Source organism: Calidris pugnax, unplaced genomic scaffold (assembly GCF_001431845.1).
Source record: "Calidris pugnax isolate Ruff unplaced genomic scaffold, ASM143184v1 scaffold81, whole genome shotgun sequence".
In the NCBI taxonomy this organism is placed as follows: Eukaryota; Metazoa; Chordata; class Aves; order Charadriiformes; family Scolopacidae; genus Calidris; species Calidris pugnax.
In genome coordinates this window covers 5,386,409-5,399,140 of record NW_015090880.1, presented here as the reverse complement: position 1 = coordinate 5,399,140, position 12,732 = coordinate 5,386,409, and the positions used below count along the sequence as shown (strand labels likewise).

The 12,732-nt window shown below is 42.4% G+C and overlaps 1 protein-coding gene across 1 annotated transcript in view; it reads right to left on the bottom strand.

The window, feature by feature from the left end:
* FOXP1 (forkhead box P1) overlaps positions 1–12,732 on the bottom strand; it is a 434,070-nt gene that overhangs the window by 75,570 nt on the left and 345,768 nt on the right. Inside the window, exons 6-7 of the mRNA XM_014946782.1 lie at positions 1,898–2,035; positions 714–803 (exon numbers count right to left, since the gene is read on the bottom strand). Of these exons, the coding sequence (XP_014802268.1) occupies positions 714–803; positions 1,898–2,035 (228 nt within the window). The remainder of the gene's footprint in view (positions 1–713; positions 804–1,897; positions 2,036–12,732) is intronic.

Here is a 12,732-nt window from a genome sequence, read left to right as displayed (position 1 = left end):
GGGAAGAAGCTCGGTGCCTTAAAAACAAACGCAATCACAGCAGAATTAAATTTAAGCGCACCAAAATCAACAGAAGTTGAAGATGTTGACGGGTATTTTGAAGAAAGGGTGTTTAAAGGAGAGGCAGAAACCACCCTGGCCTGTCCTGCTCCTGCCGTGGATCGTGGTGGCATCACACTGAGGTCTTCTGCCACCATGCCAAGAACGGCCAGCGTTCCTGTGCTGCCTCTGCCCCCCAGACCTCCCTTCTCGGTGTCACCACCGATGCATGGTCCCTCCTGCTGAGCCCCGTGCCATCAGGAACATGCAACCAGGACATCTCCAGCTGGAAACCACAAGCCCAAACCCAACATCTCTCGGCACGTTGCAGTGTTTAGAGAGGAGAGCAGCTGGGCCTGCTGCCTTGCCCCCTCCCCTTTACAACATAACTAACTTCCAAAAGCACTCTCCCAAGATACAAGTCTGGATGGTTGCTCCAGTACTCACGCGGAACATCAAGGCATGGTCCCCTGCTATAAAATATGTGGCAGCAAGCAAATGGAAAGCACAGGAAAATACAGGCGAAAACAGGACAATAACTCTAAATCTGAAAGCTGAGACCCGATAGAGTCAGCTCAGTTGTGCAATCATTTATAAGATGAATGACAGTTTAATAGCCACTAGACAGTCCCCGGGGATCTGTGGTTTGAAAGTAAAATGGGTATTGTCTGTACCTCTTTAGGCTGTTTTCCAGCATGTTGTTGCTGTAAAAGTTGAAGCTGCAACTGTTCCTGTTGTTTCTTATAAAACTCTTGAAGCTGCTGCTACAAAGAAAAGGAGAGATGGTAAGTAACAAAGTGGAGAGCCAATTCAGTGTCCCTTTTGGTGTAACACACAAACTGTGATTTGAAAAATAGCATCCTTTTATCTGTAATGGTCTGACCTTTAGTTTGAAACTCGACAATAAATTCAGCGCACACTGACTATTCTTGGCATTATCGTTTGAAAAGTAATCTCCAAAATGAACTGATGAAAAACATACCATTTTCTACACAAACTAATTAAAATAAGGCAAGGAATGACCTTTGATTGTAACAACAAAGCCAGAATGCCCTTGCTGAGAGAGCCTGGCGAATCTCTGTTGTGAAACACACATGCTTTCTAAATGATAGGGTTTGACTGTATTAAGTGTTGTTCAATACACGCGCAGACATCCTGGGAAACACTCTCCTCCTCTCCGCTCCCCAGATGTGCTCGGCGCAGGGCAGGAGGGAGCCTGGCAGCCAGGAGGGAGCAGGAGAGGTCGGGCTGGGGGAGGAAGGGGGACACACACACACACACACACTGACACCCACCCGGGATTCCTGAGCCCCCGCGGTGCCGTATCCTCCGCTACCGGAGCCTCGGGGCTGGAAAAGGACCCCGGGCTGGGAGAAACACCGACACACCGCACGGCATACGTGGGCTGAAATCAAACCAATTAAGGCTGGCCAACCTCTCCGCTTTTATTGCCGCCGTTTCCACAGTCCTTTACGGTTCCAGATGGACATAACGAGGTCTAAAATGGGAACTATCGCCCTACGACCGTGTTTATCCCCATTAGTCAGGGCACACTATGCTTTCTGGGGGACGCGGGCTAAAGCAACAGGGACATCTGCCGAAGTCCTGACACTTAAATATGCATCTGCATTATTTAGCTGATCTTGGAAACGCTCCTAGCACTGCTCCCTGGATTTGTTTCCAGAAGCTATTTCTAGAATTAAAAACAAAAGAGCAGTCAGTTCATCTCAAAAGCGCGGCTGTTCCGAGGTTCAGACCCGAGATGTGGGGAGCATCTTTCCCCCGGGGGACACATTGGGAGGAGAAGCCCTTTGGTATCTTTAGGGGCCACCGGGGCAGCTGTTAAGGAAACAATTACCTGTTGAAGCATGAGTGCCTGCTGCTGTTGGAGCAGGACTTGGAGTTGCTGGGGAGTTAGCACTTGTTGCTGGAGGATCTGCTGCATTTGCTGGGGAGTGATCACTTGAGGTGTCATCATAGCCACCGACACTGGAACCTGGAGCGGGAGAGAGGAGCAAAGAGGGGTCAGAGCTCGTGGTGGCAGCCCCTCTGCATCACCCACCATCACCACCCCTGGCATCAAGGTGCCAAAGGCAAGAGACCAACCCCGGCACGTGGGGACCCACCACATCTTCCTGGCGACAAAATCCCCCTTTTGCAAAACATTGTCACGATGGGAATTCTTTAAAGCCAGCAACATGGCAAACCCCGGTTAAGATTTATTTATTTTTACATGAAAACGTCAACCGAGCCCTTTCCCTCCCAGAAAGCCCTTGCCTTCCGTACAGAAACCCAACCGCCCGGTATCCCGCGCTGATGGGATCTAGACCCTATTACGACAGGTTTTTAAGAAAATTGAAGGAAGGCTCAGTGATGTGAATAACAGCACTAGACTCCTAGGCAATTTCAACAGAAAGGCCCTACCACGATGTCTTTACCATTCCATATTCACCCAGCATACAGATGTCTTCAATTCTTTCATATTATGTGAGATACCATTAAAAGCCGCTTTCCATGACATTTCAGTGACAAACAGCTACAGTGATGAACTTGATAGCATTTCATATTTGCAACTGTTAACACGTTTCTGCACGGGCATCTTTGCAAGGAACCTGTACACTGTATCTGAAAGGATGATGTCTTGTTCAGATAAAACACTGACATTAAAATGACAGGCTGTCTTGGCCAAGGTTACACAAATTGTATTCAAGCGGATACCTAATGACAATGCTATGAATTCTGCAAGCTTTCTAGAATGTAATTTAGCTATTCAAAATAATCACTGCACTTGTGTTTAATTTGCAGACTACATGAGAACCATTTTGTCAGTCCTAGTAATGCAAGAAGACTATTTCCCTAGAAACCCACCCCTCTACCCTCCACCCCAAAAAAGGAAAAGAAAAGGAAGAAAAGAAAAAAAAACAATAGAGGAAAAGACAAAACCCATATGAGTTTTAACAGTAATATTTAAGCACCTTACTTTTCTATAGTTTCAAATCAAATAGGTGACAGCACAAAACTAAAAGCAGTAAAGGATATACTTTGCTAAAAAGGATCTCCTGTCATCTCCTGTATTACAATAAAAGGTAATAATATGTTTAGCACTTTTTCTGTGCACCACTTTTTAAAAAATCAGCAGACAATAGCTGATCAGAAGATAAAGGAGTTTAAAAAAAAAAAGCCTTCCAGTGTAGTAGTAAGCAAGAGAGAAATGCGGTATTAATTTTATGTAACATAATGTCTTAATATGCAGTTTATCTTGACTTTTTCACATGATTTGTCCTGTCATTTGCATAGCAAGCTCTCATTCCTAATTTCACAGTCATTATGCACTGATGTCCTGATTTCTCAGCATCACTAATTTTGATGAACTAAAAATGGTTCCTGAAGGTCAGAGGCACGTACACGGCCCCGTCTCCCCGCGCTGTCGTGTAGACACGGCGGGTGCCAGGGCCAGACGATGCCCCAGCAAAGCCTGGGGAGGGCAAACCAAATGAAGATTTAATGAGGGGTCAAATGCCAGTCCCCCCAAAGCCAGCGCCGCTTGCCCCCACCGAGGGGACAGCCCCCGCGCCGTGCCATCGCCCGGCTCCGAGGACACTGACTCATCGGGATGGGTAATCCCATTAATCCAGAGTTATCTTAATCCGCAGCCTTTCAAAAACTTTTCTGGGAGTCGAAAATTATTTAATTAAATACCGCCGTCACTGCCTTCACCCCGCAGCGTGACTCACCTTCATTATTCTCATCCCCAGAGAAATTTACTTTACCCTGGGGTTTTGTACTACCTTTCATTGAAGTCGGGCTGAGCAAACAGGAGAGGAAGCATGTTTAAGTGTGTTTTCTGTGCCCTTCTTGGAAGACAGACAACACAAATACTCTTCAGTCAGATTTATGACGACAAGCGGGGATACAGACAGGAATAGGGTGGGGTGCTGTAAGCCCTACACATTGGTGATTAATACCAAGGGCCGCATTCTGCCCTCAGCTACCAAGAGACAACTCCCATTCACTTCCATGGCTTTTTTGCACGTTTATCTGGGGATAAATCTAAGGATTTGGCCCTGCCTTTGAAAACTGGCCATGTACCTTCCGGTGAAGAATCTCCTAGCTGCACATGGTTTGCTGGAACAGAAGCACTTCACCAGCAAGACAAAAAAAAAATATATAAAAAATTTTTTATATATATATATACGGCACACCTAGGAGTACAAGTCTGCGTTGATCCGTTCAACTTCATTTTACCATCTGAAACCACATTTTCACACCACATCTGCGTCTCTAGAGAAGGTCCTGCTTTCCATTTATAAACACAGCCAACAGCCACCTTCACCCTTCAAGCCGATCACTAAAAGCAACTTACGGAAACCTTTCACAAAGAAAATTCAAATAAACCAGAAACTCCTGTGTTAAAAAATGACACACGCGCCCCGGGCAAGCGTGGGCACACGTACGGTTTTGAGGACTTTAAATAGTTAAGAATGATGGCCTATATATCCACTCTCTTAACTCCCAACGTCCAACTTTTTCATGTAGCTAGTCCCTAGTAATACTGGGAATCAAAGGGCATGCAGCACCAGCAATAGGCTATTATAGCCCACACTTTATTACCCATTACTACCGAGGTCATTAGCGGTAAGAGTGATTGTACTGGTCTTAACCTATTGATCATTGTAACTACTATCATTTAATCCCGTGTTGAATGTCTGGAAAGCTGCTAAAGGCACACAAGAGAGAGTGCTTTAGCGATGAGAAATATAGCCAAAGCTTGGAAATTACACTTTGATTCATAAAATCTAGCCAGTGGTTTAAATCAATAGTATTTAAAACAGTCATGTAAGTTCTTAACTACAGCTCTCTAATATTTATGGGTCCCTTTTTGAGTGTATTCAGTCAAAACTAAACTTTATTTTAGATACTGTGCAATATACTTTACATTACGTTAGATAAAAAAATATTTATTTCTGATATTTTGTCCGATAGTAAATGAAACCTAAACTGAGGACTATAAATTAATTTTAGATTTCTATCTCTCAGATGTCAACTTAAATGTGTTGCCAAAAAAAATTACAAACCAACTTTAAAAATGGCTTAACTGTTTAAGTACATGAAAATGAGCGTGTTTTATGAGTTAACAATGAATCACAGAAGGCAGTTTATGAAGAACTAAAATAATTCTGTCTTACTGCCTTCAGGGAGTTGAAGTTCGAATTAAACTACTGGCAGATATATTTAAAGAACCCTAAGTTAGTGGGCAGAAATCAATCTTTTCTTTTTTTTTTTTTTTTAAGTTGTTTATTTCTATTTTCCACATGAAACACGATTGTTGTTATTGATATGATTAATGAACTACTTTTTGGTATTGTTGACTGATAACAATAGGGTGTGGTAGATACCCAGCTGCGTGTAAACCTGGCAGCAAAGGTAAAAATACAGCTGCAATTTGGCTTTCGGAGCTGTGCTAGTATAGACCTGCTGACATGCTAATACCATCAACGGCAAAAAATGTCTTTATGTCCCCCCCAATCCCCACCATTACCCCCAGTTCCCAGCTCTGCAAAGGCTGTTTCGGGGAGACCGACCAAGGAAAACTTCCCCAAACTTGGGCCAAGTTCACCTTTAACTTGACAAGGGAGCTCCAGCAGGGATGCATTTGTCACTCCTCCATACAACCCAGACAAGGGTCACGGGGATGAAAATGATTTAGTCCTATTTAATCATCTCCATTCCCCCATTTTCGGCGATATTAATATAATTAAATACTAGGCTAAATAATTTCAAGTAGTTTAATCTTGTATGAAGTGAAGGGAGGAAAAGAAAAAAAAAGAAAAAAAAAAAAGAATACCATTTTCACACAACGTGCCTTTGTCAACTTAAATGTGTTGCCAAAAAAAATTACAAACCAACTTTAAAAATGGCTTAACTGTTTAAGTACATGAAAATGAGCGTGTTTTATGAGTTAACAATGAATCACAGAAGGCAGTTTATGAAGAACTAAAATAATTCTGTCTTACTGCCTTCAGGGAGTTGAAGTTCGAATTAAACTACTGGCAGATATATTTAAAGAACCCTAAGTTAGTGGGCAGAAATCAATCTTTTTTTTTTTTTTTTTTTTTAAGTTGTTTATTTCTATTTTCCACATGAAACACGATTGTTGTTATTGATATGATTAATGAACTACTTTTTGGTATTGTTGACTGATAACAATAGGGTGTGGTAGATACCCAGCTGCGTGTAAACCTGGCAGCAAAGGTAAAAATACAGCTGCAATTTGGCTTTCGGAGCTGTGCTAGTATAGACCTGCTGACATGCTAATACCATCAACGGCAAAAAATGTCTTTAATACTCACAATTGTTTTCCGACACTATTTCTTTAATATAATTAAATACTAGGCTAAATAATTTCAAGTAGTTTAATCTTGTATGAAGTGAAGGGAGGAAAAGAAAAAAAAAGAAAAAAAAAAAAGAATACCATTTTCACACAACGTGCCTTCGATGTCAGATACGGTTGTGCTCCTGTTAACTGTTAGCAGGCATGCATGGAAGATGGGGAGGATTTCCTTAATTCATAAAGAATAACTCTGCCAGAAAAACCTTTTTCTCCTCCTGCAACGTACGTTCATACTCGATTTCAGTGAGACCTCATACCAGGCACCTTGGCTTTCCAAACAGCAATTCTTCGGTTAAAGATTTTGTGATAAAAGTGAAACGGAGCAAGACAGAGCTGAACACAGAGGGAGCGAGGAGCTGAGGAACAGTTAAAAATAAAAGTAGATACAGCTAAGCAAATACAATTAACTCGAGCTGTCTTATTAGAAAGCTGTTACGTGCGATACATTTGAAATGTTAAAAAAAAAACATAAAAATAAATCTCAGCCGAAACAATGCAAAAAGCAGCTGTGCTTGTGCCACAGGAGCAGATAAACCCCTGATACCCTGGCAGGGGGAGAAGAAGCAGGATGCCTCAAGGCAGAGCAGAGCCCAGCAGCCTGAGAAGGGCTGAAGGCAGGACCTGTTCCCATCCCCAGCCTACAACATTCCCCACATCGCCTTTAATCCTCCGACAGAACAACAACAAACAACAACAAACAACAAAATAATGCCACTGCTGGAATTATTCACGCAGCAACTGCGCTGCTGTTTCATTATGCAAAATGGAATCTCACTTTTAGACTTAGTTATTTTGCCATAATACAGCACAGCACATTAAGACAGGTAACGTTTATTATATTAATGTAAAATCAGCTAAGTAGTCTGTCATTAGCATAACTGTTCTCTCCCTAACAATACAACTCCCTATTAAAAGAGTGGAGGGGGGGGGAACCCTCTTTAAAATTAAATTAGCATTTTATTATTATAATTTTGTTTATTGTATTTTATCAGGAGGGAAAATCTCCCTCTGACCCAGGGAAGGCAGTACGATGGGCTACGCTGACATTCCCCGGCATGTCAGGGTGTCTGCTGCCTTCTCTATTCTCTTCTAGCTGAGGAAAAAGGGGAATATTTTCATATTTGTTTACAGAGTGAAACATCCGATCTTATCTACCACTTCTCATGCATACCAGGTTTCTCACTAAGTGCCAGGATAATTGTTTCTGCTATAATAAATACCCATTTAATTTGCATAAAAATATAAAGTTTACATAAATTAAATCCTTTCTACATCTAACATTTGTCAAATAGAGACTAAACCGGAACACACACAACCAAATACTCATTTAATAAGCTGAGTGAGATTTCAACCTCGAGATTATCATCATCATTTTTCACGTTTTAAAAAGTTATCAGTTTTGTTTCCTGCTCCGGCATGAAAGGAAAAATTATAACCTGCTGTACGTGGTTCCGAACGGTGGTGATATTTTATAATGATTCAGTTTAAAAAAATGAAAGAAAAAAAATCCTTTTTTTTTTTTTCAGAGTTTAGAAAAGGAAATGTTAGATCAACATATTCTGCCAAAAAAGCCTCAAATAAACCAAAAGCAATCCTGCCTAGAAACATTCAAAATACCCCTAAAGCCCTTGAAAACCCCTTGAAACCCTCTCTCTCCCAAACACCCTTAATATACTGAGAATGATCATCATGTCAGACTCCTTACATTTGTGTATTAATTCATTAATACATTAAGGAGAGCTTAATTAAATAATAAAAGACCGTGATTGAATCGGCAACATTTAATATGCCTAGAATTTCATGTGAGCAAAAAGGAAGTGTTATACAGAGGGGCTTTTTTTTTTTTTTTTTTCTTCTTTTTCCTTCCCCCTTTCCCTCCTATGGCAGATTTTTTAGAACTGCAGCTCCCGACAGAGATTTCCAGGGAAGGACGAGCCCTCTCTCTCTCTCTCTCTCTCTCCGCTCCCTGAGTATTTTCTCCTGCACTAGTGGAACCCGGAGCTGCCTGCCCTTCAAACCTGGGCCACTGGAGAAGACAAATACCACCCTGGCCAGATGAGAAGAAATCAGTGAGCTCTCAAAAAAAATATTCACCTGGTTAAATCACGCTGTTTATTTCCCAAAACAACCAAAAACCAGGGCTCTGCCTCAACACCGCGTTAGGCTTCGCCACTCGGGTTGCAACCGTAGCCTTTATCACAGTTGTAAACTTTATTTGCTTGAAATGTGCAGTTTTTCACACCTATGGCAGACACCTTACAGCTGAACATCGCAGCTAAGCACAACGGTGCAAATTAGATTCTAATGAGAAAACATCAGTTGCTTCTTTGACAATCTTGCCATTCAGTGATTTAGTTCTAATGAAGACACACTCCAACCGGCGAGCTCGCCGTGTTAAAGGTCAAAGCACGTTCAAAAAACCGCCTGGCAAAATCAAGGCAAATGGGAAACCCGTAAAGAAACCTTCTCATAAAGTGGCGTGGCAATTAGAGTAATTGTGCAAAAAGCCGTCTTCGGTAAAAAGTAAAAAGAAATTAAGCTGCCACTACTGTAACAGGTTAGATGAAAATCAAAATTTAATGTATTCTCCCTTGTGTCATCTTGTTTTGTCAAGACATCAAATAGAATTGGAAAGTACAAAATAACAAGCCCTTGAGAAATCACAGAAGCCGACCTTTTTGATGTTGTTGGTTTACCTTGTTCTCAGTTATTTGAACAATGATGTTTCAGATTTAAGGGCAAGATAAAGCTTAAAAATTAAAACCCGTTGTCAGTTTGGGGAGGAGGGGGTGCTGTCCCTCCCAAATAACAGAGCATCTTACCTAATCAATGAAGGCAAATCCGTCCGAAACTACTGCACAGAACAATTAGCAATTCCACACTTATTTGTTCAACATTTGTCTAACATTCATTCAGCTTCAGTACAAGCTACACATCCTCCTGCTAGCAGAGGAAACTGCGCTGGAAAGGTTAAAAAGAAAAAAAAAAAAAAAAGAAAAAAAAAGGAAAAAAAAGGCTGGGGCAGAGCTCTTTGCCAGTTCTGCTTCTCTCCCCAATCTCTACATGGCCACTTTAGATCTGCAGATGAGTGCATGAGGTATTTTTTTCCCTTTTCCTTCTAACTGGAAAGCAAAGCTGAGCAAGCAAGCACCTTATAAAAACAAAAGAGTACAGGACATTTTAACTGAACTACAGCAAAGTAGTTTCCAGTAATGCAGTTCTGCTTTCAATAAAACAAACAAACTGCTTAAAACCAGCCAAGCCTTTCACCAAACAATAACAAATTTAGCTTATGGTGTCAGGACTTTCCCACAATCTCGTTTTGCAGGTGTTGATAAAACTACCCCTGCTACCGCTTTTCCCTCCCAAAGAGGGGAGAAAACAACATCCCCAAGTTATCTTGCTACCGGGAAACGTTTTCATCCAGTAAAACCAAGTGCTGGGTCCTTCCAGCCCAGGTTTGTCCACAGCAGCTCCGAAATGACTGAGAAATACAGAGCTTTTCAACTCCTTCAAACTTTTAAATGTAGAAATCCCTTCTCCCCCTTACCTTTCCTTCAGCTGCCCAGGGCATGCAATCACCGAGACAGAAACCAAAGCATTTTACACTGAAATAGCAATTTGTTTAGCTTGGGGATTTTTTTTTAAAAAACAAAAAAACCCACCCCGATCCCCAAGCAACACCGGCGCTCCAGGTCAAAACGCTGCCTGAGACATGGCCCTGGCTGCCCTACATCGCTTTCAGTGCCTAAAAAAAAATAACAAAAAACCCCTTTAACCTTCTCCACACAACTGTTGCAAGCCCTTTCCTTCCCCACGCACCCACCAAACCCAACCCTGCCAGCGCAGCCCTCAGAAGCCATTCCCCCCCCCATCCATTAGTGCAATAATCCATCTGTGACCCATTACAACCCAGGGGCGACACGTTCCGACTCGGCGGGTGCTGCCTGACAACTCTTGAACTCCCCAGCAGAAAATTTTCAGAGTTAAGGCTTCCAAAACGTGCCGAGGGGCTCAGAGCAACGCCAGGCACCCACACCTTCCTCCCAGCGGCCGGGTTCCCAGCAAGCCAGCCCCGGGATTTCATTTCTTCCCCGTCAATCCCATCATATTTACGACTTCTCTCTACTTCAGCTGAGCGACTGGTCAGAGCCTGTCTCAGAGCTGGGTTTGTTTTCTATTTTTCTTTTTTTTTTTTTTTTCTTCCAAAGCAAAAATAACGCTGCTTAAAAAAGGGAGGGCGCAACGGTACAGCAGGGTAAAGTGTATGTTAAACAAGACCAAAGAAAAAAAAACAACCAACCATTTTTTTTTTTTTTTTTTTTTTTTCTTCCAAAGCAAAAATAACGCTGCTTAAAAAAGGGAGGGCGCAACGGTACAGCAGGGTAAAGTGTATGTTAAACAAGACCAAAGAAAAAAAACAACCAACCAACAACCATACCACCCCAACTGTAGCAAACAACACCAAAAAAAAATTTCAAAGCAGCCCTTCCTATCATAAGCTTTCTGATGATTTATGGTTTACCAACTCAGCAAGGTTACGCAACACTGCATGCCTTTAGATGCATTATTTGAGTCAGTTGAGATTTAATTAAGATCACAGCCTCCAAAATCCCTGTCAAATGAAAATTCACAGAAGACAATACACTATATATCCTCATGCAGATAGTCTCCATTCCATGCTCTGGAATAACATAAGTTAATCCTCGTTTCTATGGTGGCAGACAAAAGTTCACTAATTTTGTTTTCTTTTGACACTTGTGTTGTTTTCTGTTTTATGTCATGAGATCATTCCCTTTTGAGAAGGGGAGGGGAGCTGATATAGGGGGAGAGGAGGGAGAGCAATATGTCTGAATATGGCAGCAGATGTATTTTGACATTCTCACAGCTCTGCCGTGATGTCATCAAGTTTTCATATAATTAACCCCTGCCAGTAAGAGCATCATTTCATGACATCTGTCCATTGGGAAGAGGGGGAAGGAGTCGAGGACAAAAAAACATGAAAAGTGCCTCAATCTCGCTCTCACGCCCAAACCAAAAATCAAACACAATTAAATTAAGGCCACAAAACAGCATTCACATCTTCCGTATCAGCGACCAGCTTTCCCCAATTCATTATCTGCCCCAGCTGCCTCCTCACCTCCGAGGTGCTCTGAAACCACACACCCAGCTCATCCCCAAACCCTTCTCCTCTTCCTCCTCCTCCTCCTCCTGATGGTCCAGGCGCAGGGGAACCCCTTCCCGCTACAGCCCAGTTCCTCTACACGCCGAACGCCAGCACCTTAAATAAAATTGTCCTTCTTGCAGGGAAATTGCTAGAACTTCACCTCCTTCCAGCGTATTTCTGTTTGCATTATCTTAATATCTGCTTGCTTATCTCATGGTTTAGAACTGACAGGTGCTAGCGGTCTTTTGTTTGACAGGCCACTACACAAATAACTGTCTTGCCTGAAAGGGCTAATGCACTACTAATGAACAATAAATCAACTTTGATTATAAAGTGTCAGACCAATCAGTTTGCAGCTCAGCTCTATCGCCGTCTAGGCCAAGGCAGCTCCTCTCTTTAAGGCAGGATTTGGGGTTTCGTCTCTACAGCCCTTTATCAATGGGATTTTTTGGAAGTAGTCACCGGAGATGGAGGAAAACCCTCCGACGGCGGATTTTCCGCCGGCCGGGAGGAGAGGAGAGTGCCTGCTTCGAGATGCTCCAGCAATAAATACACGTACACTCAACAAAAGCCACTTCTGAACCCGAGCAGAAGCCCGCGGGCCCTGACGACACCTTCGCCTGCAAACACCTATTTTAGCCCTGACACCTGAAACAGCGAGAAGCAAAGAGAATTGCTTTTTGACATGATATAAAGATACACAAGATGCCTGCAAGCTCTGCACAGCCAGCATCCTCAGGAGGGGCCCGACCCAGCGAACGCTAATTGATCACAGGGAGAGTGCTCACTGCTCCGGGAGGGGGGAGAGACCCCCCTCCTGACACCCACAAGTCGGTCCAGGATCAGACCCGGGAGCATCAGGCACCAAAATTAGCTCTGATCCAAATGAAAAACGACTTTTAACTTTTTTAAAAAAAAAAAAAGAAAAAAAGAAAAAAAGGCGAACTAGCCTGCGTGAAGTCACTTTTTTATTAGAAATAAACTTTGGCGATTTATAGCAGTTCGCAGCTCGGCGCTAGAATAAATCCAACCATTTCGTTTTCATAAACAGATCTTAGTCACCCCGAATGATTCACATTTCCTGCCACCAAACTTGTTTTTATTTAAAAAAAAAATATAAAAATGGGAGCGCTTC